Source organism: Rhinoraja longicauda, chromosome 5 (assembly GCF_053455715.1).
Source record: "Rhinoraja longicauda isolate Sanriku21f chromosome 5, sRhiLon1.1, whole genome shotgun sequence".
In the NCBI taxonomy this organism is placed as follows: Eukaryota; Metazoa; Chordata; class Chondrichthyes; order Rajiformes; family Arhynchobatidae; genus Rhinoraja; species Rhinoraja longicauda.
Genome location: NC_135957.1, coordinates 19,527,806 through 19,553,402, shown reverse-complemented (window position 1 = coordinate 19,553,402; position 25,597 = coordinate 19,527,806). Strand labels below are relative to the sequence as shown.

The 25,597-nt window shown below is 44.5% G+C and overlaps 1 protein-coding gene across 1 annotated transcript in view; it reads right to left on the bottom strand.

The window, feature by feature from the left end:
• The window catches only part of LOC144593848 (protein eyes shut homolog), a 348,998-nt gene that overhangs the window by 247,036 nt on the left and 76,365 nt on the right, over nucleotides 1–25,597 (bottom strand). Inside the window, exon 7 of the mRNA XM_078399967.1 lies at nucleotides 20,367–20,445. Coding sequence (XP_078256093.1) covers nucleotides 20,367–20,445 — 79 coding nt within the window. The remainder of the gene's footprint in view (nucleotides 1–20,366; nucleotides 20,446–25,597) is intronic.

Sequence of the window (25,597 nt, the reverse complement as noted above, 5' to 3'; positions counted from 1 at the left end):
CATCTTCACTATCTACAATACCACCCACTTTCGTGTCATCTGCAAACTTACTAAATCTGCCTTGTACATTTTCATTTGAGTCGTTGATGTACACCACAAACAACAATGGGCCCAGGACCGATCCCTGAGGCACACCAATAGTCACAGGGTTCCAATCTGAAAAATATCCTTCCATTACCATTTACATTTGCTTCCTTCCATGAAGCCATTTCTCTATCCTAGATTCCATGCAATTATAGAGTGAGAAATGGAAAATGATTCAGGTCAATGATTCTTTATCAAGAGGACTGAAATGTTAATTCTGTTTATCTCTCGAGAGTTGATGCCTATTTTGCTGAGTATTTCCAGCATTTTCTGTTTTTATTTTAAATTTCCAGCTCCTGCAGGCTTTTGTTTTTGGATCAATTTTGTGATGACCAAGTAACATACAGAATTAGCTGCATCATCATGATCCAATTTGGCAAGGTTCGTTTGGAATCAGCATTTCATAGGGATCGACTTTGCTAACTGCCTGCTGTGCAAACCTCCAGAGTGTGCTTGTAATGAACACAATGCACAATTTACTGAATAATGTACACTTATAATGTGCATTCCCTATTCATGACCAGGACTGGAACCAAATCTGCACTTATGACACTGCTAAAAATGACTTTGCAGCCAAAATGTCTGGTAATCAGACCAAGTAAAGGACAAGGAGGGATGAGGAAAAAGATGAAGACGGAAAAGGAGATACATACAGAGAGATAGAACACAAACTTGGACAGATAGAAATGGAGACAGACACCGAGAGAGGGTGTAAGAGACAAAGATGGATGAGTATTGGAGAGACAAAGAGAAGATGATTGATACAGGAACAACAATGATGGAAAGCATTATTTCATTAAGTTATATTAAATAGCATCTATATATAAATAATGCATACTTTATATAGATTTGTCAGATTTGTATTTGTGATTGATAACAGTTAAGAACAATGTTTTCACTTTTAACCTTCAGTTTTATCGTTAAGCATTTGATGGCTGCCTTTCCTTGGCAGATTTATTTTCTGCTAAAGCTTGAAGGATTGATTGTTTGTATCTCATTGAGGCAGTAGCAGACACCGATAAGAATTGTTGTATTAAATGTATCGAATGCAGTAAGTGGCTTCACTATTAAAGCCACATGTAATCATTTGATTTTATAAGATCAGCAATGGGTACAGGTGTATTATAAAATAAATATTTTAAGGGTGTCACTTCTGTTCATATTTTAGCATATTGAAGGACCCAGAATTGGCCATCCTCAAGGCATTCAAAGCCAGCGGTAGGACAAACTCCATCATGCAAAGCTTCTTTCATCCAGGATCATCAACAATTATAGAGTTGTTCCAATAACATTTTAATCCATTATTTAGTAAAATTCACATGCGAACTGCTGTTTATTTTTATTTGCTAACTATCATAAGCTTTTAGCTGGTCAACTGCACTCATGTAAAGGTTAAATCAAAACTCTGAATACGATTTTATTCTTCAGAGGTCCAGAAACATATCAGAAAACACCACCCATTTCCACAAGCGCATAGGTTTCCATGAATAAATCTCTGCTTTTTGCAAAGAAAAAAAGCAACTTTAACGCACATGTGAACAAGGAGTAAGCACATTTCTACTTGGTTGGCACCAATTGTCGTGGCACCTCTCAGAGAACTTCACTACAAAATGTCATAGTCCCTACCCAAATATTCCCCGAGCCAAAGATAAAGACTATGCATTCCTACTATTTATTCCCCTCTTGAATTTATACACTTCTATAAGAATGTCCCTCAGCCTCCTGCGCTCCAAGGAATTAAATCCTAGTCTGGCCAATCTCTCTCTGTAGCTTAGACCCTCACATCCTGGCAACAACCTTGTAATTTTCTGCTCTCTTCCCAGCTTAATGGCATCGTTCTTATTGTAGGGTGCCCAAAACGGTATACAGTACAGCAAGAAAAAAGGCTATAGCCCAAGGCGCTCATGCCAATCCCCATCCAGGCCAATCCCACCTGCCCATGCTTGGCCTATATCATTCTAAACCTTTCCTGTTCATGTACATGTTCGGATGTCTTTTAAATGTTGTTATTGTACATGCCTCATCTATTTCCTCTGGCAACCCATTCCATATACCCACCACCCACTGTGAGTAAAAGATGTCGCTCACGTTCCAATTAAATCTTTCCCTTCTCACCTTAATCATATGCCCTCTAGTTCTTGATTCCCCTACCCAAAGAAAAATACTATGCATCCATGGTATTTAATCCCCTTGAAGCGAACCAGAGATTGACATGGCGGTTGCAGCAGGGCGCAAGGAGATCACTTCCAATGTGGAAGCGTGGACGAGGTGTTGCCCCCTCATGCCAACTAAAAGTGATTGCGCCCACAGGAAATCGGCGCCCAGCAAGGGCAGGGTCACGTCTGCAACGGTGAAAGGCCAGGTGAAGTGGCAAGAGCCAAAGATAAGCAGAATGGTGCGGCCGCCGTAAGTTCGTATTGTGCTGCCATTCGCAGCAGTTAACGAGGGCCCCGCTTCCCAGAACAAGTGTCCACCCCCGATGGCGGTAAAACGCTGAATGCTGGCGGTGTCCTTTATTGCGATCCAAAATACCTATTTCGGACTGTCGGGATCACCAATGAAGCGGGACACGAGGTCAAGCAAAACCAATGAAGTGGGACACGTGTCAAGCAAAGTTTCCTTTATTCCTTTATTACTCAAGCACCCGGCAGCTCCCCAAACCCCCAACCAGTTCAACCTTTCCTGGAACTCCACTACCAACTGCCACTCCTCCCCATTCTAACTTCCGTGATGCCACCCCCACCGAGTCGAGGGTTCGCACCATGCGTGGCTCACCACCAGGGACCGCCACACCCTCTTGATTTTATACACTTCTATAAGAACACCCCTCAGCCTCCTGCGTTCCAGGGAATAAAATCCTAGCCTTCCCAATCTCTCTCTGTAGCTTAGACCCTTGCATTCTGGCACCAACCTCGTAATTTTCTGTTCTCTTCCCAGTTTAATGGCATCATTCTTATGGTAGGGTGCCCAAAACGGAATACAATATTCCAAGTAGGGCCCCACCAATGTCGTGTGCAACTGCAATGTAACATCCAATCTTCTATGCTCAATGTCCAAACTGATGCAGGCCACCATGACAAAAGTCCTCTTTACCATCTTATCTACCTGCAACACCACATTCATAGAACTATGTACTTGCATTCCTAGATTCCCCTGCTGTACAACACACCTCAGGGCCTACATTCATTGCGAAGGTCCTGTCTTAGTTTGATCTCCCAAAAGGCAACACCTCATACATATCTGGATTTAACTCCATGAGCAATTCCTCAGCCCACTTTCCCAGCTGATCAAGATTCCACTATAAATCTTGATAACTATCTTTATTGTATATGATGCCACTTATTTTGGTGTCACCTACAAACTTAGTAATCAGGCCTTGTACATTCTCATCCAAATTGTTGAGATAGATGACAAACAGCAATGATCCCTAAGGTGCAACACAGTCACAGACCTCCTGAAAAACAAATTTCCACCACTTTCTGTTTCCTACCATTAAGACAATTCTGTATCCAGTTAGCTTGCTCTCCATGGGTCCCATGAGTAGTCTCCCATGCGGAACCTTTAATATATTCCAGATTCAACAGATTCCAGTGACATACCACAGATGTTGGTATTACTGGTCTATAGTTGTCAGGTTTTTTGTTTCAGTCCTTCTTAAATAGAAGCACAACATCGGCCAATCTTCCAGCACCTCATCCATGACTATCAATGATTTATATATCTGAGCCAGGGCTCCTGCAATTTTTCTCTTGTTAGTATTCTTGGATATACCTGATCAGGTTCACAAGACCTATTAAACTTCACAAGTTTTGGAACATCCAGCACCTCCTTGACAATGAAACGGGCTGTCCTCTTGACATCACCATTAACTTTCCCAAGTTCCTCAGTCTTCATGTCTTTCTCCATGATAAAACAGAGGAAAAATCGCCATTGAGGACCTGGTCCATCTCCTATGCCTCCGCACATAGATGACCACTTTGGTTTCTGAGCAGCCTTATTCTCTTTCTGGTTATCCTTTTTCCCCTTAATATAATTACCATATCTCTTTGGATTCTCTCTTCTCCGTGGATTGTCACCTTGCCATGGTGGAGAAGCGTGTATGGTCCTGAGATCCTGAGAGCGGTGCCACCTGGAGCTATGCACCTGTAGGGTCACCCATGGTGGTAAGGTCGAGGGGGAGGTCCCTGACAAAGAGCAATCCAACCAAGACCTCAATGGTGAAACAGGCAGAGGATGATGGCTGACTTTAGTGGAGCGTCACAATGGCTGGGAAGGCGGATGAAGGCTGCAGTGGGCAGGTGCTATAGATGGAAAGGTAAACGCTTCCACTCCCACGAGTCTCGGGCAGATGAGGCTCGTCAGCCTGGGAAGGCAGTCCATCTAGGAGAGGGAAAACTCTGATCTAAAACCTCCACTGCCTTATAGCCATATCCAGTCATGGAAAAGGCCCCAGGAGTAAACCTTAAGAAAAATCCAGAGTCCCTAAGGCAGTTTGTCGTTGTCTACAACCTCGTTCTGACAGCTCCTGCGACGGCGCTGGTGCCAAACTGTAATGGCTCTGCTGTTTCTTTGGATCAATCAGCGACGTGGAGAGGGTGGGTCGTGCTGGATGGGCAACAGCCTGTCCTTCATATGACATCGCCCAGGCTTGCATCCGACCACACATCGAAGCTGCTCTAGCCGAGGTTTGGAGCAAGCAGCCAACAAGCAGGATGCATCACCCATGGTCAGCCATGACCGAGGGGGGCCTTAGACCTCAGACTTGGATTCTCCAAAATCTTATCTGCCAGAGCCCCCTGTTTGCACTCCTGATGCGTAGTAATTACTCGCCTAGGCTCTCCGTGTCCACAGCACTTTCCAGAAACATCCAAGCAGTTTGGTAGCAGCACCACCTACAGATTGCCTTCAAAGTTACACACCATTTAAATTCGCAAATACTTAATTGGCCCTTCAATATCACTGGTCTAAATCCTGAGACTGTCTCTTCTGCGCCAGAAGGAATAAAGTGGCTCATGAAGGCAGTTCACCCCAATCTTCTCAATGGCCTCAGAGGATGTAGAATAGATGCTTGCATTTGCCTTGCATTTTTGTGATCTGGAACAATAGGGGATGTCTTGCACAACACAAATCGACGCTGCAGTAATGTTAGCAGACCAGCTGTTATGCCAGTTTCTAGAGGCCATTTGCCACTGACACACATTTTATCATTGTCACTTGTTGCAGGATGTGAAGGTTGAAACACTCTAATTTGGCACACATTTGGCCCTTCCCCAAGCCATAAAATCAGGAAAAGATAATTTCTGAAATTTCACCTCCCTGTTAAACCAATAATGATCGTAAATTAATTGAAATATGGCCAAGCCAATAATCACTTCACCGAGATCATTAAAATTGGTACTTGATTTTTTTAAAAAATAAAAAGAGATCGCTGTTCCATCTTCCCAGACTGCCATATGATTTTACAGCAAACACCATTACTGTTGAAAGTTCACAAACTCCATAAACTGAGGCAACAAGTAGACTGATTTTAGTGTAAAAGCAAAAAACTGGAAAAAATATTGAGAAAAGAGAAAGAAAAAGCTCCTGCTGCCTCAGCACAAATTGTACCATAACAAAAATGCCATTGTTATTTGAACACAAACATCACAAAATTGGTTTTAGAAACAGTCCACTTGGCTGATCTGGGTTGATCCACCATTTCACAAGATCATGGTCGTTTCAGCCTTTACCACAACTTTTCATTTCTGCCATTTTTTACCTCTTTATTCATGAAGTAAGCAAGATCCAATGCCTCAAAAAGTATTCAAAGACCCTGTTTCCACCACACTTTGAGGAAGGCAGTTCCAATGATTCATTACTCTATCAGAAACAAAGTACATTTGATCACCGTTTTAAATGGGTGACCCCTTATTCTTAAACAGTGACTACGAAATCTAGATTTTCCCAACAGAGGAAACATGAAGAGTATCAAGATGAGACATTGAAAGCTAAAATATAGCCAAACATCAACAGTATCAACGCATATCTATCTACCATCTGCCTATCAAAACTCCCCTTCACCTGTATCTTCTCAATCTATTACCTGCCAGGCTTTTTCCAGCCCCTCCTCTCTTCTGGCCTTCCCCCTCCTGTCGTCAATACAATTAGTCTGAAGAAGGCCCCCGACCCAAAACGTCACCTATTCATGTTCTCCAGGGATGCTTCCAACCTGCACAAAATTTCTGTCATTTTCTGTCTTTTTTTTGTAAACCATCATCTGCAGTTTTTTGTTTCTACATATCTTTTAAAGTGGAATTATAAATCATAAAGCTTCAGATTGATCTTGGTGTCCACCATTCAGAAATACTCTATCATTGCACTCATTCATTCTACCAAACAAATGAAATCTAAATCTAAATCCCATCAGAAGCTATTTGATTGTTAGTCATCTATGCTCATTATCTGGGCCTCCAGTATAACTCTATTAGATTACAATGGTGCAGAATGTACATTTTAGTTCATTTATTAAGAGGAACTTTGAACACAATCATAGAGTTTGTAAATTGGACAGCAAACCACTGAACTCTGAATTGAACACTGGGAATGTTTGCTCCTCGCACTGATGCAGCATGCAGAGTAACACATCAGTTTAACCCTTGTCCAATGACCTCAGTTTCTGGTCTAAATTATATGGAGGCAGCTGGAGAGATTAAGGTGCAGAAGGAGGGTTTCGACCCGAAACGTCACCCATTCCTTCTCTCCCGAGATGCTGCCTGACCTGCTGAGTTACTCCAGCATTTTGTGAATAAATCGATTTGTACCAGCATCTGCAGTTATTTTCTTATACTAAGGTGCAGATCAGTTTTGATCACTGCAAATGGCAGATCCACGTTGCCTTAACGGAACGCACCAAAGCCGAGCCCATAGTTGCAAGAAATTGCAGAGAGTTATGGATGTAGCCCAGACCACCACACGAGCCAACCTCCCTTCCATTGACTCCATCTATACTTCACACTGCCTCAGCAAGGCCACCAGGATAATCAAGGACCAGTCTGACTCCCGGTCACTCCCTCTTTTCCCCTCGCTCATCAGGCAAGAGGTGCAGAAATGTGAAAATGCACACCTCCAGATTTTTTCCCAGCAGTTATCAGGCAACTGAACTATCCTAGCAATAATTAAAGAATGGACCTGAGTTATTATCACCTTGGACTAACTTTAATCAGACTTTAATAGACTTTATCTTGCACAAAACATTGTTATGTATCTTAACATGTATCTGCACACCGTATGCATAGTTTTTCAGCTGACTGGATAGCCAACAATAAAAAAAAATTCACTGTACCATGGTACACGTGACAATAAACTAACCTAAACTGAACTAAACTAGTTGGCACCTTATAGTCCTTCAGCGTAAACCCCTGTTTATGGTAATGTAACTGATCTAAACTGGTGTTTATATTCAACTTCACCATTCCCTCATTCTGATTCATTTAATATTTTCCCAATAAATTTCTGCTTCTATCTCTATTAGGTATTTATTCAACTTCCGTTTGGCTGAACCACATTTCCTGACAGAAAGTTCAAAACACCATAGCTTTAACTATGTTCCTTCAGTGTGAGCTGCTCTTAAACCACCAGGTTCACACTTAGCACTGTTCCTCACTGCAAAAGATGACTGGCATATTAAAAATTCAGCGGCAAACATCAACTACATATTATAAAGTGCGACTGGTAACTATTCACCCATTTGGATCACTATTAAAATACTGATTATGAGCTTTAAACACCAAAAGCCCGAGTTAAAAAATGGAATGGTATTTGTTTCAAATGATTAAACAGAAATGAGTCAGTGATTAGGATGTTAATTTTCATACGGGATTGTTCGATGTACAAACGAGTAAAATTCTTCAGCACAATCAGACCCCTGCTAGCTTCTCACAATGTGATTGAAGCATTCTTTTCATGCCAAATTTAGCATGTTGCTTATTGTGGTCTTTATCTCGTAATTAGGCAAGTGCTTTCCTGGCAAGTGTGAGCATGTGCTTTGAACACATCCTTACCAAGTCAAGACTATTATCCCCCCCCCCCCCCACTAAATGTATTCATATATTAATTTTATAAATCTGTACCATTTATCATTTGGAAAGTAAGCCTTTTAAGCCTTTCCCTTTACCTGACACTGGACCATTCGGGCGACTTCTTTTCTATCATTAACTGGCTACCTGTTCTATAATTGCTCTTTTACCGCATGTGCCAGCTGCTTAGTTAGGTTTAATTTAGAGATACAAGTCCTTCGGCCCACTGTGTCCATGCCGACCCTTGATCACTCGTTCACACTCAATCTATGTTATCTCGCTTTCTTCTTCACTCCCTATACATTGGGAGCAATTTTTACAGTGACCAATTAGCCTACAATCCACTCTATATTTGGGAATGTGAGAGGAAACTAGAGGACCGGGGAGAAACCTATGCAGCAAACTCCATATAGACAGCACCCGAGGTCAGGATCAAATCTGGGCCTCTGGCTCTGTGAGGTAGCAGCTTTACCAGCTGCACCACATGCCACCCCCTCTTATGCATCTGTTAAGCTATCTCTTCACTTTGAAAACATTGGGCTTCATCAGTCACACAATCTCAGTCACACGGTGTTACCCTGACTGTGCCAACAATTCTCCACCCTCCTCTTTTCATATACAATCCAAGCCAATTTTGGTGTTTTCCAGGGACAATCATGTTGCCTCTGGGGCAATGACTGTTACCTGTGACATGTCAATAATGAACAAAAGAGGCTTACAGAAGTTTTCCCAAATTTCCATGGCGAGTATCATTCAGACATGGAGTTGTACGTTTGAGAAACAAGCCCTTTGATCCCCAACACATCCATGCCAACCATTGTCCATCTCCACTTGACTACATTAGGGCCATGTCCTTTTATACTTTACTCTTTCAAGTATCTTTCGGAAGCACTTTTAAATGCAGCAATTGTATCCGATTCCACCACCTCCTCTGGCAGCGAGTTCCAGATCTTGTAAAATGTTTTCGCTCATCAAATCCCTTTTAAAAGTGCCTAACTTTCACTTTAAAACTATGCTCTCTTCTGCAGATTCCTTTCCCTGGTCTACACCAACTATTCATTTAATATGGACACCTCTTATCATTTGCTGCAACATCATACAAAATAAAAATGCAGGTGTTTCTGTTAAGGTTTCCTGTAGTGATTAGAGGGAACAACCTCAGAAAAAAAGGACATACTTTTAGAATGGAGATGGAAAGGAATTTCTATAGATGGGCTAAATGGCCTAATTCTACACCTATGCCTTATGAACTTATATCTGAGACCTCTGGGCTATCTTGAACTATACATTTTCTCCAAAGAGATGACAACAATTGAAGTGCATTTTTTTGTTGAATGTAAGAAAGCACACTTGCTACACCAATAAGTTTGAAATAAAGTAGAAAATGTTGGAAATGCTCAGCATGACAGGCAAGATCTGTGGGGAGGGAACCAGAGTTGATTTCTCTGGTCCACGTTTCCTCACTAAACATTGGCAATTCCTTGCCATTCAAAAAACACCATTAGTTATACTTGCTTTCATTTCTGAGGGAAAAAAAAGATTTATGCATTAATTTATTTTTTCGAAAGTGAGTTCAATAGATATTTGTAAGGGAGCGGTATCAAGAGATATGCAGCATTCAATATCTCACTTGACAGCCTCAAGAGGCTGAATAGTGCTCTCCTGGTCCAATATTCTCATTAACCAAACGAGACTCCAGTTTATGTTTAGTAGAATGACAACTGTGCTAATACTTTTGTTGACTCAAGAAAAATTAATAAATGGAATTTATTTTTGGATATATCAGGAAATGAACCACTGGTATTGTTATTTTGAAATCTGCTATCACTATTAGCATCTATGAGGCCAAAAGGAAGGTGAAACTACGTTTTGGAGATGGACTTTCATTACTGCTTCATTCTAATTTGTGTGACTTTCCAATTCAATTACACCATGCAGTTTGTGAAGCCGACAACATATTGCATCAAAATAAATTGTACAGCATATTGCATCAAAATAAATTGTACAGCTCAACTTTCGCTGTAATTCACGTTGTTGCTTATTATTGAAGAGAACAGAATAGAATGGATTCTCAAACTATAGCTGGGATTGTTGTACTTAGGCTGAATCTAACTTGAAATTGTTGTCGTTGTTGTTACTGAAGAAAGCTATCAGTATTCTTTCCATTAAATAAGTTATGGAGCTTGATAGCCATTTGATAGATTTCATGAAAGGGTTTTTAACAAGTGTGTGAATTTGTTTGTTCACACTAATCCCAGATGAATAATCATCCTCACAGCATGACTTGAAAGCATTCTCAATTTGGAGGCAATGAAAAAAACAATTCTGCCTGCCAAATGTAATCTTCCCCTGTTGTGTATAATATTGGCTGTTCTCACCCCCCCCCCCCCACCCCCGCTGCCTATCTTTTTATCAATCTATTATTTTTCCTGTCTTCTTATTGGAATTGGGCATTTCCATCCACATTTCTTTACAACTAGTTGACTGCCAAATCCATCTTCCTACCAATTTATGCATGTCCTGTTATCTATGTTTGCTAAATAAATTTAACTACCAACTTATCCATTCGATTCGAATGTACCTGGCATAGCTATCTGGCTCACTGCTATGCATATTCTGCCCAATATGCCGTTCTCTCACTCTACTGTATATAGCCACTTAAGCAGAATTCAACAGATCTGTCAATATACCAGCATTCATGTATTAGTTTGCCTGTCCACTCATTAATTTTCTATTTACTCATTTTCTGCTCAACTCATCTTCCATCCAAACCCGATGCCAACCCAAACGCCAGCTGGACATTGTCTACGAACACATTCAATTTCCTTTTTATTTATTTTACAAACAGACGAAACATCAATGTTTTGAAGTAGAATCTTTGGACAACGCAGTTTGAGCAAAGGAGGTGAATTAAGTTGCACAAAACTTGACACTCCAAAATACCTGCGACTGCGGTAAATGGCGCAGGAAAGAAAGAGACAAAAACAGAAAATTGTAGCGACCATAGAGAATGGTCCAGGTCGTCGAACCCTCAGATTGGCCAGCGAGGTCACGTGTGAACGCGACCATGGGGATTGGTCCAGGGAGCGACATCGCTGATTGGCCAGCGTGGTCATGTGCGCTTTTGGCGCCCGAAATGTTCAGTTCGGCGAAGTCTTCGAAGAAGACAGTAAGTTTTTGATGGTTGTCCTTTACCTTGTTGTTTAACTCTGTATTTGAATATTGCGGCTGCAATAAACTTCTTCTACAACCAACAAGTTTTCGGACTCGCCATATTGGTGACCCCGACGTGATCTGGACGATCACCGACTATGCAGGGACACGACGCCTCGTTGTTGATTGCCGCGCCTGGCACACCGGAGTTAAGCGCGGTAAGCGTTCACCTTCCGTTGTTTTGGACACATTCACCGCAATCTTGGTTTGTCCACACCGAAGCTCAATTTCATATAAAGAAGATATCGGACGACTCCACGATGTATTACTACCTCGTCAGCGCTCTATCACCGGAGACGACCACACGCGTGATGCGGTTCATCGTTAATCCGCCTGCGGAAAACAAGTACGAGGCCATGAAGAAAGTGTTACTGCGAACCTTCGGGTTTAATAGGCATGATTGCGCTGCAAGACTTCTGCACCTACCGGATCTCGGAGATCGACGGCCTTCCGTTCTCATGTCCGAAATGATGATGCTAGCCGGTGAGCATACGGATTGCCTTATGTTCGAACAGGAATTCCGAGAGAAGCTTCCTGAGGATGTCCGACTGCTGCTCACGGATTGTTCTTTTAAGGACCCCGAAGCATATGCAGCGAAAGCGGACGCGCTCATAGCGGCTAAAAACAAGGCAAGCGGTTCGATCAACAAGGTCTCGACATCAGTGACCACGCCACAGCGACATCAAGATGGCGCCGCGTCTCCCGCCAATTCTCCGAAAGCCCGCCAAAAAGATCCGCACAAGCGCGGCTGTTGCTATTATCACCTACGATGGGGTAGCGAATCCCGCAACTGCCGCTCACCTTGTACCTTCGCGGGAAATGCCTCGGCCGATCGTACATAGGGGCAGTTACGATTGGCCAGAACCGACGCCTCTACGTCCATGATCGATTCACGGACACAGAATTTTCGTCAGTATAGTTCCGCCGACCGACCTCGAAACCAGAACGGGTAAGACAGGTCCCACCCTCATCGCGGTTAATGGCAGCCCCATTCGCACTTTCGGTATACGGAAGATGTCCCTTGTGTTAGGCCTCCGCACGTACGAATGGCCATTCATCATAGCCGACGTCAGACAAGCGATCCTGGGCGCAGATTTTCTCTGGGCTTTTTCACTGGTCCCTGATGTCCGCGGTAACGACCTCCGACCCTCCGCCGGAGAGGAGCCCGTCGCTCCGACAATCGCCTCCCCGCCCAGCCCTACTGTCCAGGCCGTCGTCGCGGCCCCTGACTCGTATGCTGAGATCCTGGCGGAGTTTCCAGAGCTGCTCATCCAACGTTTTGACACGCCTTCGGCCAAGCACGGCGTGGTCCATCACATCCGCACCGAAGGCCCTCCCGTTTTCGCTCGGGCCAGGAGACTACCGCCAGACAAACTGGTGGTGGCACGGGCGGAATTTAGGAAGATGGAGGAAATGGGAATTGTCCGTCAGTCTGACAGCCCGTGGGCCTCGCCGTTGCATATGGTCTCCAAGGCATCTGGGGGGTGGAGACCATGTGGCGATTATCGGCGTCTCAATGCTGTCACCACGGCTGATCGCTACCCCATACCGCACCTACAGGACTTTTCGTCTGGGCTGGAAGGAGCGGTGGTGTTCTCCAAAATCAATTTGGTGCGAGGATACCACCAGATTCCGGTGCGACCGGAGGACATACAGAAAACTGCAATGATTACTCCGTTCGGGTTGTTTGAATGGTTGCGTATGCCTTTCGGTTTAAAGAACGCGGCACAGGCTTTCCAACGGGCCGTGTGGGCCGGGGTTTACCCTTTTTGTTTATTTATTTAGATGACATCCTGGTCGCCAGCCCCTCAGTGCAGGAACACCAGGTCCACTTGCGGACTGTGTTCCAGCGGCTCCAAGACCACGGGCTCATTATCCAACCCTCCAAGTGTCAATTCGGCCTCCCTTCTCTTGATTTTCTAGGGCACAGAATTACCCCTGCCGGCGCCTCCCCTTTGCCCGAGAAGGTGGAGGCTATCCGGGCATTTCCCAGGCCCACCACAGTAAAAGGACTACAGGAGTTCGTAGGCATGGTTAATTTCTACCATAGGTTCGTTCCGGCAGCTGCGCGGGTCATGCGCCCGCTCTTCCAGTGCCTTGCGGGAAAACCGGTAGAGTTGATATGGTCCCCGGCCGCAGAGTCGGCTTTTACAGCAGCTAAGGCAGCCTTGGCAGACGCCACCATGTTGGTCCACTCGAGCCCCTCCGCCCCCACGGCCCTGACGGTTGACGCCTCTGACGTGGCGGTGGGCGGGGTCTTGGAGCAGCAGGTCGGTGGCTGTTGGCAGCCTTTGGCGTTTTTCAGCCGGCAACTAAATTCGGCTGAGCTGAAGTATAGCGCATTTGACCGAGAGCTTCTGGCCCTCTATTTAGCTGTTCGTCATTTCAGGTACTTCCTTGAGGGCCGCCCATTTGTGGCCTTTACGGACCACAAACCATTAACATTTGCATTTTTCAAATTGTCTGAACCATGGTCGGCCCGCCAGCAGCGGCACCTGACTGCTATCTCCGAATTTACCACCGATGTCCGTCATGTCGCGGGTAAGCTTAATGCCGTTGCTGACGCCCTGTCTAGACCTGCTTTTTCCCCTATTTCGGCGGTGGACTGCGAGGTGGATCCCCAGGAGCTTGCGGAGGCACAGCTTCTAGCGGATACCGCTTCAGCATACCAGTCCACCACTTCGGGATTGAAGTTGGCTCAGGTAGCCTGCGGGTCGGAAGGCACAAAAGTCTGGTGCGATGTTTCTCTTCCCCGTCCCAGGCCGGTAGTACCGCCCTCCCTTCAGCGCAGGGTTTTCGATGCCATTCATGGGCTGGCGCACCCGTCCATCCGCTCCACCTCTGCTTTGGTAGCAGCTCGGTTTGTCTGGCATGGCCTACGGAAACAGGTAGCGGGTTGGGCGCGTTCCTGCGTTCCCTGTCAGACCGTTAAAGTCCAGCGCCATGTCCAGCCCCCCGTACAGGATTTCGAGGTCCCAGCAGTTCGTTTTTTCCACATCCACGTGGATTTAGTCGGGCCTTTGCCTTCCTCCCGGGGCAACACCCACCTCCTCACGGTGGTGGATCGGTTCACCCGGTGGCCAGAGGCTTTCCCATTGCCTGATATTTCGTCAGCGTCTTGTGCCAGGACTTTGGCCCTCCATTGGGTAGCTCGTTTCGGGGTCCCGGCAGTTATTACCACTGACAGAGGGCCGCAGTTCACTTCGTCCCTCAGGGCCGCGCTCGCAGAACTGTACGGTTCCAAGTTACAACCCACTACTGCATATCACCCCCAGGCAAATGGACTTGTAGAAAGGTTCCACCGTCAACTTAAGGCGTCCCTCAGTGCAAGGCTTGAAGGCCCGGACTGGGTAGACCAGCTCCCCTGGGTTCTTTTGGGCATCCGGACTGCTCCTAAGCTAGATCTCGGTGCGTCGTCCGCGGAGATAGTATATGGCTCGACACTTCGAGTACCCGGAGATTTGTTTCCGGACCCTTCAGACCAGCTGCCTACAGTCCCATCAGTGTTAGCATCTCTCCGGGAACGGGTGGGCTCCCTGACTCCAGTTCCGACTTCACGTCATGGGTGTCCCATGGTACATGAACCGCCTTCCCTGCAGGACTGTGAGTTTGTTTTTCTGCGAAAAGATTCCCATCGCGCCCCGTTGCAGAGGGTCTATCAAGGGCCGTTCCGGGTTTTGCGTAAGGGAACGGCTACCTTCACCTTAGACATGTGCGGCAAGAGTGAGCTCGTCTCGGTGTCCCGGCTCAAACCTGCACACTTGGATCCGGATCAACCAGTCCTGGTCGGTCAAACCCCTAGGAGAGGCCGACCTCCGTTAGTTCCGCTCAGTCCAGGACCCCCCGTTCCTGCAGTTCCTCCAGGACCCCCCGTTCCGGCAGTTCCTCCAGGACCCCCCGTTCCGGCAGTTCCTCCAAGTCCGGAACCCCCGGCTCCTGTGGTTCAGGCTGTCCCTCTCCGTACTCGTTATGGTCGTGAAATCCGGCTCCCTGCTAGGTTCCGTACCTCGGGTTCTGGGGGGGCACATGTAGCGACCATAGAGAATGGTCCAGGTCGTCGAACCCTCAGATTGGCCAGCGAGGTCACGTGTGAACGCGACCATGGGGATTGGTCCAGGGAGCGACATCGCTGATTGGCCAGCGTGGTCATGTGCGCTTTTGGCGCCCGAAATGTTCAGTTCGGCGAAGTCTTCGAAGAAGACAGTAAGTTTTTGATGGTTGTCCTTTACCTTGTTGTTTAACTCTGTATTCGAATATTGCGGCTGCAATAAACTTCTTCTACAACCAACAAGTTTTCGGACTCGCCATAAAATGCTGTTAAAACTTCGCAGGTCAGGCAGTATCTGTGGAATGATAGTGTTTCTGGTCGAGGCCCTTTCATCAGAACTGACAAAGAAAGAAGCCATGCTAGTGTAGGTAGCGTGGAAGAGGTGGTGTGGGGGGGGGGGGAGGGGGGCGGGGGGTGCAATGGGAGAAACAAAAGGAATTTCCCTGACATGTTGAAATAATGTGGTTAAGGATCAGTTGAGATCATTTGTCATTCCTGTGTTACATATGATGCAAAGTCTGGTTTATCCTGGAATCATCCTCCACAATTTCTGCCAGCGCCAGCAAGACTCCATGACAAGACACATATTCTACTCCCCTCCGCTTTCAGCTATGGAGTGGGTGCAGAAGAGATTTACCAAAATGCTGCCCAGATTAGAGTGTATAAACTATAAGGAGAGGTTCCTGATTCAAGATGGCAGTAGTGGTGGATGCAAGAAAACCCCTGGTGCCTGTAAGCAGGCCGGAACTTTAGCTCCCACAACCTCGGAGGCACTCTGGTTGTTCAGAGGTTGGCTGCAGGAGGCACGCAGGGCATGGATTTGGAGTGGTGTCCGTATGAGACCAGGGACGGCGTATTCTTGGGCCGATGTGTCCGAATCGAGGCGCCAATGGAGTGTGCTGCTGGAGGCCCTGCAGCTGGCCGAGCGGTGGATCAGGTGCAGCCTGCAGTGGCATGGAATGGCAGAGCAGCAGTGGAGGACATGGGCCACATCGGCTTTCCACGTCTCACAGCATACCTTTGGGATATGAGAGCACCCAACGGAAATTCACACAGTAACAGGGCAAACGTGTAAACCCAACACGGACAGCACCGGAGGTCAGGATCGAAGCTGGGCCTTTGGTGCAGTGAGGCAGTAGCACCATCTGCTGTGCCACCATACCGTACAATCATCTAGCTATTTGCTTTACAATCACAGCGACATGCATTTAGTTTGTGAATAGAGCAGCGAGTCATGGGAAGTACCTTAACTCTGCCCAAATAGCAAGACTTTATTATGTTTATAAACTGCTGGAGTTCTTGTTTCCAGTGACAAAAGATCACTTCTTAATGTGCAACACAATTAATAGGTGCAGCTGAAAACCGATTTGTGCTTAATTGCACATTATGTAGTGCAGGCGCTTTGCAGTGTTTGATAGGGTGCCACAGAACAAAAAGGGCATTTAGCACTGTAACTTTTCTGTCAGATATGCATAATTCCCAACTGAAACCAAGACGGTGGAAGGATGATGCTCTGAGCCAGAGAGCACTTTGACTGATAACAGATGTTTGGATCAATGATTTTAACAAGAAATTCAGGCCAATTTCAAGTTTCCCTAAGCTTTCATCTTGGCTTCTTCACGCAATATGTTGCCCTCCAAACTGCAATTTAGATCACTGCAGCCATGCAGTTAATTTGCACCGTTGCGCAGTTCGAGAATGCAAAGTGACAGAGTGGCAATTGTGGAGAACAAACCCACATCAACGGTTGTCACAAGAGGCAGAGCTTTAAGAAGAGACATGAAGCACCAAGAAGGAAAACGGAAGAGGAACGCAAATTGCTGGAGTAACTCAGCAGGTCAGTCAGTATCTCTGGAGAACATGAATAGGTGACATTTTGGGTCAGGATCATTCTTCAGACTCAAAGGATAGAGGGATATAGAAGAAATAGAAACAAGGAACTGCAGATGCTGGATTACAAAATATAAAGATAGAAAAATATAAACAGAAAAATAGGTGCAGAAGTAGGCCATTCGGTCCTTCAAGCCAGCACCGCCATTCAATATAATCATGGCTGATCATCTAAAATCAGTACCCCGTTCCTGCTTTTCCCCCATATCCCTTGATTCCTTTAGCCCTAAGAGCTAAATCTAACTCTCTCTTGAAAACATCCAGTGAATTGTCCTCCACTGCCTTCAGTGGCTGAGAATTCCACAGATTCACAACTCCCCGGGTGAAAACGTTTTTCCTCATCTCAGCACTAAATGGCTTACCCCTTATTCTTAAACCATGACCCCTGGTTCTGGACTCCCCCAACATCCCTGGTTCTAGACTCCCCCAACATGGAGAACAATTTTCCTGCATCTAGCCTGTCTAATCCCTTAAGAATGAATATGTTTCTATAAGATCCCCTCTCATCCTTCTAAATTCCAGTGTATACAAGCCCAGTTGACCCATTCTTTCCTCATATGTCAGTCCCGGCATCCTGGGAATTAACCTGGTGAACCTTCACTGCACTCCCTCAATAGCAAGAATGTCCTTCCACAAATTAGGAGACCAAACCTGCACACAATACTCCAGGTGTGGTCTCACCAGGGCCCTGTACAATTGCAGTAGGACCTCCTTGTTCCTAAACTCAAATCCTCTTGCAATGAAGGCCAACATGCCATTAGCTTTCTTCATTGCCTGCTGTACCTGCACGCTTACTTTCAGTGACTGGTGTACAAGGACACCCAGGTCTCGTTCCTAATCTGACACCATTCAGATAATAATCTGCCTTCCTGTTCTTGCCACCAAAGTGGATAACCTCACATTTATCTACATTATACTGCATCTGCCATGCATTTAAAAAAATGCAAGGATATATAAAAACAGGTGGGAAATATATAGAAGGCACTTGTGCAATAAGAACATGTGTGAACATAGAGCAGTTGGTTTGAATAATTTGTTTCTGTGCTGAAGATTCTATGTAGCTGATAATTACAACTTCATTTAGTTCAATTTAAATTCAATTTAAAAGAATTAAATTAGGAGAAGGAAAGTCTGTGGGGGGTGAAATTCATCCTGAGCAATAGGAATTGTGCAACCCATTTCACTCTCTGTTCAGTTTCTCTTCCATTTTCAGTCAATTGAATTCTGCATTCCCAACAAAAAGATACAAGGAATTGCAGATGCAGATTTACAAATAAAGACGCAAAGTGCCGCAGTAATTCAGCAGGTCAGGCAACATCTTTGGAGAACATGGATAGGTTTGAAGAGGGGTCCTGATCTTAACAGTCAGGATGTTGCCTGGTCCCATGATCTTTGGTGTATCAGTGCCCTCAGCTGTATCTTGATATGGGATTAATTGAATTGGCTGAAGACAGGCATATTGAATGGCATGTCATCTCAGGAGGAAGCCAAGATGCATCGTCTATTCCACACGACAGGCTGGAGGTGATCTCAATTGTTTCAGCTCTGTCTTTTTGCCACCAATGAGGAGGTGATGTTCACTAGCCTTGTGCTCCCATTACTATTTTAATGGCCAAGCACCACCGATGACTGGATGAGGCAGGATTACATTGGTACTGATCCAATGGTAGTGAGATCTGTTTTGCTTATTCCTCCAGTCCAAATTCTGATGGTAAATCATTGATGTGAACCATTGGGTGTGGTCAGGCTGCTCATTCACCAGAGGCCTCTAGTCCTGGTGCTAAGACAACAATCTATCCATCAATGTCAGCAGGACAAAGGAGATTATGATTGACTTCAGGAAGCGAAGCAGTACACATACCCCGTATACATTGATGGTGCCGAAGTAGAGATGGTGAAAAGCTTCAAGTTCTTATGAGTAAATATCACCAGCAACTTGCCTTGGACCAACCATATCAAAGCAATGGCCAAGAAAGCACACCAATACATCTACTTCCTTAGAAGGTTTAGGAAGGTCCGCACGTCCCCAACAACTCTCACCAACTTCGACAGATGCACCATAGAAAGCATTTTTTTGGGATGCATCACAGCATGGTTTGGAAACTGCTCCATCCAAACCGCAAGAAACTGTAGATAATTGTGGACGCAGCCCAGACCATCACACAAACCAACCTCCCTTCCATTGACTCCATCTACACCACGCTGCCTCAGCAAGGCCAGCTGCATAACTAAGGACCAGCCTCATCCCGGTCACTTCCTCTTCTCCCCTCTCCCTCTTCTCCCCTCTTCCATCAGGCAAGAGAAACAGGAGTATTAAAACGCATACCTCCAGGTTCAGTGATAGTGAAGGCATCTGCATCATCCTATCACCAACTAGAGAGCAATGTTGAAGACCCTCAGTCCATCTTTAATCAGACTTTGCACTAAACGATATTCGCTTTACCCTGTATCTGTACACAGTGGACAGCTTGATTATAATCATGTGTGGTCTTTCTGCTGACTGGATAGCACACCACAAGAAAGCTTTTCACTGTACCTTGCTACTTGTGACAATAATAAAATAAAATAAACAGCCAGATTATTTTTTAAATAATTCAAATCCTTTTGAACCGTTTTAAGTACCACCAGAGGTTCTTCAAAGCAATTCAAGGGCCTTAAGGCTTTGACAGCACTGAGCTCCCAGTAAGGTTGGAGGGCAAGACCTTCAGATCCACCATCTTGTTGAAAGTTGCACCCAATCCCCCTTGTAGGATGGCTGCAACAGCCAGGTGTCGAGGCCAAATGTGTTGTCCTGGAGTTATGGGCAGTGCGCTGAACTGATCAAAATCCGACCCAGTCGGTTTATTTATCTCAGTTCAATCGATGCTTGGTCCAAAGTATGTACAAGACTAATGAACAAGCATAATTTTGAATGCAATTCCCTCTGCCCTCTCTTTCCCCCTACCCCTCCTTCCCACCCTTACTCTGCCCATCCCCTCTGATCTCCCTCTTTAGATACAGATTGGAAATTCTACAACAAACCTTAACCACTATCAAAGCTGAAAGAAGCCTACAGTAAAATACTGAATGAAACATACGTCAATATCACCGTCACATCGTGAACCCATCCATCCTGGCTTACAGTGGCATTTGTATCTATCCACCAAGTCCATGCAACTGAAAAATAAAATTAAAAGGGTTATTAAATTACCAGATTGATTTGTTGACAAATATATCGTGAAAATAACACCTTAATTTTAATTTCAGAGAGGGGAAACATGATTTAAAGGCAACGGGTTGAGTGGAAAGGGAAATACCACAGAGGCTGCAGTGCAGGATTTTTTTAAACACAAAATTCTCCATGAATTAACACATTGGAGTCTCCCTCATAAACATACCGGGAGTTAAGTTGGGTAGGAGGGCAATGAGGAAATTGGTCATGGAACCTTGAGATCCTCAGGATTCAGGTGGCATCACCTGCCAGGCTACCTTTGGTAGAGGTGAATCTGAACCAACCTCAACCAACCTGTCCTGCAAAATAACATCAAGGCAATGACAGCATCACCTGGCCTCCACTGTTGGGACTACGGCAGTGCTAGGTTTGTCCGCAGCCTGAGTCTCGGCTTGCTGCAAGTCCTTAAATTTATACCACCGGATTCTGGGTGTTAAGTGTGTGTAGATCAGATATATCTTGCCTTCCTTCCAATTCTCATTGGCAGGCCTTAATAATGAGGAGCAACATACTGGTTGAGCATTGCTGTCAGTACTTAGTGAGCAGGTATTGAATAGTGTAAATATTTAGCCAGCTGATTGATACCAAGGGCATGGTATCAGAAGCAATTGTTTTTCTTTGCCAGTTGGACAGAGCTCCCTTTGGGCAAATGGTTCCTGATTAACGTAACATATTGTAGCACACGAACGTTCAGTAATAACCGGGTGAAAAATATTAAGAGGTTGAATGCAGAAAATGCATCAGTAAATAAATCAGCATCAGAAATAAACAGGGAGATGAATGTTTGACATGCAACCCACCAATGCAGAATGTTAGCAGTATTGATTTTAACTGATCTATTGTATGTTTACACCATTGTCACTTTTTACATTCAGGTGAAAAGTACTATTTTCACTATGAATAAAAATAGAAAAACATAATCTCCAGTTTACATGTATGTTAATGACACAATACTTCCGACTTCATCAATACAAACGTTAATCTTTGTTTTTGATAATCTCTCGGGATTAAGAATGACTTGCTTCACTGCAATTGAAGATTAGAAGCTGCCTATCAATGAATTGTTTTAATGTGGGATAGCCGTTTCACATCAGCTACCAGGCAGGTCTGACAGAGCAAGGCTTGGGGCCAGTGGCAAGGAGGACCATTCAATTGGAAACCAGTCTGCAATGATTAACTTAACGCACTGAGGTGGAGCTACCTGGTGACCAGCATGGATGTAGGTGGCTTCATGTCTGAGAGTAAACATGGAATAGTCTCACAAGGGATGAGCCACTGGATCAGGAATGAGGAATGAGGTTGTCACTGATTGAGGGAGAGGTCACCAATCAAGTAAGGGAGGAGGGGCTGCAATCAGAAATATATCAGTGATCAAATTCTGGGATGGAGATATGTGGTTAAGAGTATGATCGGCTGTTGGAAGAAGAGGTGATCGGGATACCATCAGATGTTACGAGGGACAGTCTGGTTTGATCGGGCTGCAGATCAGTGGTGCTGAAAGTGTTGGTTTGGGTGGGGGATGTGAGCTTGCTGGGTGGGGGGGGGGGGTGTGGTGGCTAGTGCAGATTAGCAATTACATTGGAATTAAGCTGTATGTTGCATAAAAATACAAACTCAACACCACTTGCATTTCCATCTCAAAAGGATGGTAAAGATCCCACCACACCATTCAAGATGTTGTGCTGCAAGACCTCAGGGTCTTCTGAGGTACCCTCATCCATAACCAGGAAGTGTGTCTTGTGGTTATTATCACACTGCTGTTTACTATGCATATTTTTATTGGCACCTGCTTCTACATTACAATAGAGTAAGACACAAAATGCCGGAGTAACTCAGAGGGTGAGGCAGCCTCCCTGGAGAATATGGATAGGTGACATTTCAGGTCGGGACCAATCTTTAGACTAATCCATGTACTCCAGGGATGCTGCCTGACCGGCTGAGTTACTCCAGCATTTTGTGTCTTTCCTTGAAAAACCAGCATCTGCAGTTCCTCTTTTTGACATTACAACAGAGAGCATGTTTAAAAAGCCCTTTCATTTTTGGGCTGCGTTAGAATGTCCCGAGGAGGTGAAAGATCCTCAAAAAATACAAGTCATTCTATTTAAACAGGATTATAACATCAGCCTTGGCAACATTGCTGCACTCTTAAAAACATGCAGATTTTGCTCAGGCAAAAAAAATACTGAGAATCTGGTTTAAAATATTAATTGACACTGGAAGTGACAACTGCTTGAATCTGCCTGCTCATTTTGACCTGTCAATTATAGTAGCTACTTTCAGCTGTATTAAAATCTAATTATTCCTCATTTATTAAAAGTGTCTTTTTGCTAATGAACACGAAAGAAGGAACAGATTGTATCAATATACAGCATCTGTCATCCTTTAAATGATTTCTTTTTATAAATGAACTGCAAGAGAAACTATCTTTACAATGACTACTCGAGGGAATTATCTCGATATTTGTACATTTATCTTGAAACAAAAGAAAACCACTGGGCTATCTAGGATTATTTCAGTAGAGAAGAGATTTTTTAGACTGGTGTTTGTAGACTGGTTCTTTAGCCAACACAATTTTCCACAAAGTTAATTGAACTAGAGTGAAAGAACATTAAGCACTAATTATATTCAGTGTAACTCAAATTTCAGCTATTTTGAAATAACATGCTGTAACAAGGAAACATCTACAAATATCACAAACTGAATTAATTGGCATGGCAAATTAATTCTAATAGTTCCCAATTGCCATCCCACAAGGAAAATTTTAATTTACAAAGGAAATATACATCAATATTATAGTAATAGCTTCGATATAGGTTTTCAGTTATCCTCAATAACTTAAAACAAGTTATTCTCCGTGAATGTACTGAGCCACAGATTTAAAATGCTTTAAAAGGCCAGATTTAAAACAGATTTAAAAGGCCAATCAAACCACACCCCCACAATATCACCTCACCTATACCAACAAGAAGCTGTACAGTACATGTCAGTACACAAATTAAACTAAAAAAAAATCTGACTATCACTCGTCTGTATTCGTCCCATACCCATCTCTCTTTCAGCTTCCCCCCCCACTACAATCAGTCTGAAAAAGTGTCCCGACCCAAAACATCGCTTATCCAGGTTCTCCAGTGATGTTGTCTGACCAGCTGAGTTACTTGAGCACTTTGTGTCCTTTCCAAGTTGGTCTAATCTCTCCCTGTAGCTAATACCCCCAAATAAATGTGAGGTTATCCACTTTGGCAACAAGAACAGGAAAGCAGAGTATTACCTGAATGGTGACCGATTAGGAGAGGGGGAGATGCAACGTGACCTGGGTGTCATGGTGCACCGGTCATTGAAAGCAAGCGTGCAGGTGCAGCAGGCAGTGAAGAAAGCGAATGGTATGTTGGCATTCATAGCAAGAGGATTTGAGTTTAAGAGCAGGGAGGTTCTACTGCAGTTGTACAGGGCATTGGTGAGACCGCACCTGGAGTATTGTGTGCAGTTTTGGTCTCCTAATCTGAGGAAAGACGTTCTTGCCTTAGAGGGAGTACAGAGAAGGTTCACCAGATTGATCCCTGGGATGGCGGGACTTTCATATGAAGAAAGATTGGATAGACTAGGCTTGTACTCGCTGGAATTTAGAAGACTGAGGGGGGATCTTATAGAAACATATAAAATTCTTAAGGGGTTGGAGAGGCTAGATGCGGGAAGATTGTTCCCGATGTTGGGGGAGTCCAGAACCAGGGGTCACAGCTTAAGGATAAGGGGGAAGTCTTTTAGGACCGAGATGAGAAAACATTTCTTCACACAGAGAGTGGTGAATCTGTGGAATTCTCTGCCACAGAAGGTAGTTGAGGCCAGTTCATTGGCTATATTTAAGAGGGAGTTAGATGTGGCCCTTGTGGCTAAAGGGATCAGGGGGTATGGAGAGAAGGCAGGTACAGGTTACTGAGCTGGATGATCAGCCATGATCATATTGAATGGCGGTGCAGGCTCGAAGGGCCGAATGGCCTACTCCTGCACCTGTTTTCTATGTTTTATATGTTTCTAGCCACACATTATTCTGGTAAACCTCTCTCCATCGTTTTGGAGGTCTCCATGTTCTTTCATCATTGTGGGACTAGAACTGCACACAATGCTCCAAATGCCACCTACCTTTGTCTCTCACGGGTATCAAAAAATAGTATTTAATACAAAAGCATCCTTTTAAACTGCATTTATACATGCATGAGTTCATGGCCGATTTTGTTTTTACCAGTGCTCTTTGAGTGAAAATTGGAGAAGTAAAAAAAAACCTTGTGCAAAACTCATCATTAAGTAAGGCAGCCACAGTGAAAACTCAGGCTCAGAATATTACTCGATGAGATGACTTGTGGATCTCACCATTCATGCATCAATAGTCTTTAACGACTTTTGCCATAAGTTCTGGAATTCCTTCCTATGCCTCTCCTCTCTTTTTTCCACTTAGTTAAGATGCTGTTTTTATGCCAGTGCGTCAAAGCTTTGGTTACCTGCCCTAATATGCCGTTATGTTGTTTTGTTGAAGAGTCTGTGATGTGCATTGGGCATGGAAGTATTGTTTTTTTAATTTAAGATGTTTAGAAGTGTTCAGTTCTGATGTAAGTTATCGACCTCAAGCGGTTTCTCTCTGCATCGATGCTGCTAAATGCTTCCAGCGTTTTCTGTTTTTATTTCAGATTAATGATATCTGCAACATTTTATTTTAGATATGTAGGTGTTAACTTTGCTATGGGACATGAGAGACAGAAGCAGTGTAGTGGTGCAGCTTGTAGAGCTGCTTCCTCACAGCTACAGTGAACTAGGTTCAGTCCTGACTTCCGGTGGAGTTTGCACGTTCTTCCAGTGATCCCATTGGTTTTCTCTGGGTGCTCCAGATTTCTCCCACATCCGAGAGATGTTTGGTTTTCTAAATAAATTGGCGACTGAAAATGACCCTTTAGGTGGGTTGCAAAAGAATCAAATGAGAGTTAAAGTGAATATGAGAGAGAATATGTGACAGGGAAATAAATAGGGGAATTGAATCAATGGGATTTCTCTGGGAGATGGCAGAGACTCTTTGGGGGAAATGGCCCTTTTACGTGTCATAATGAGATA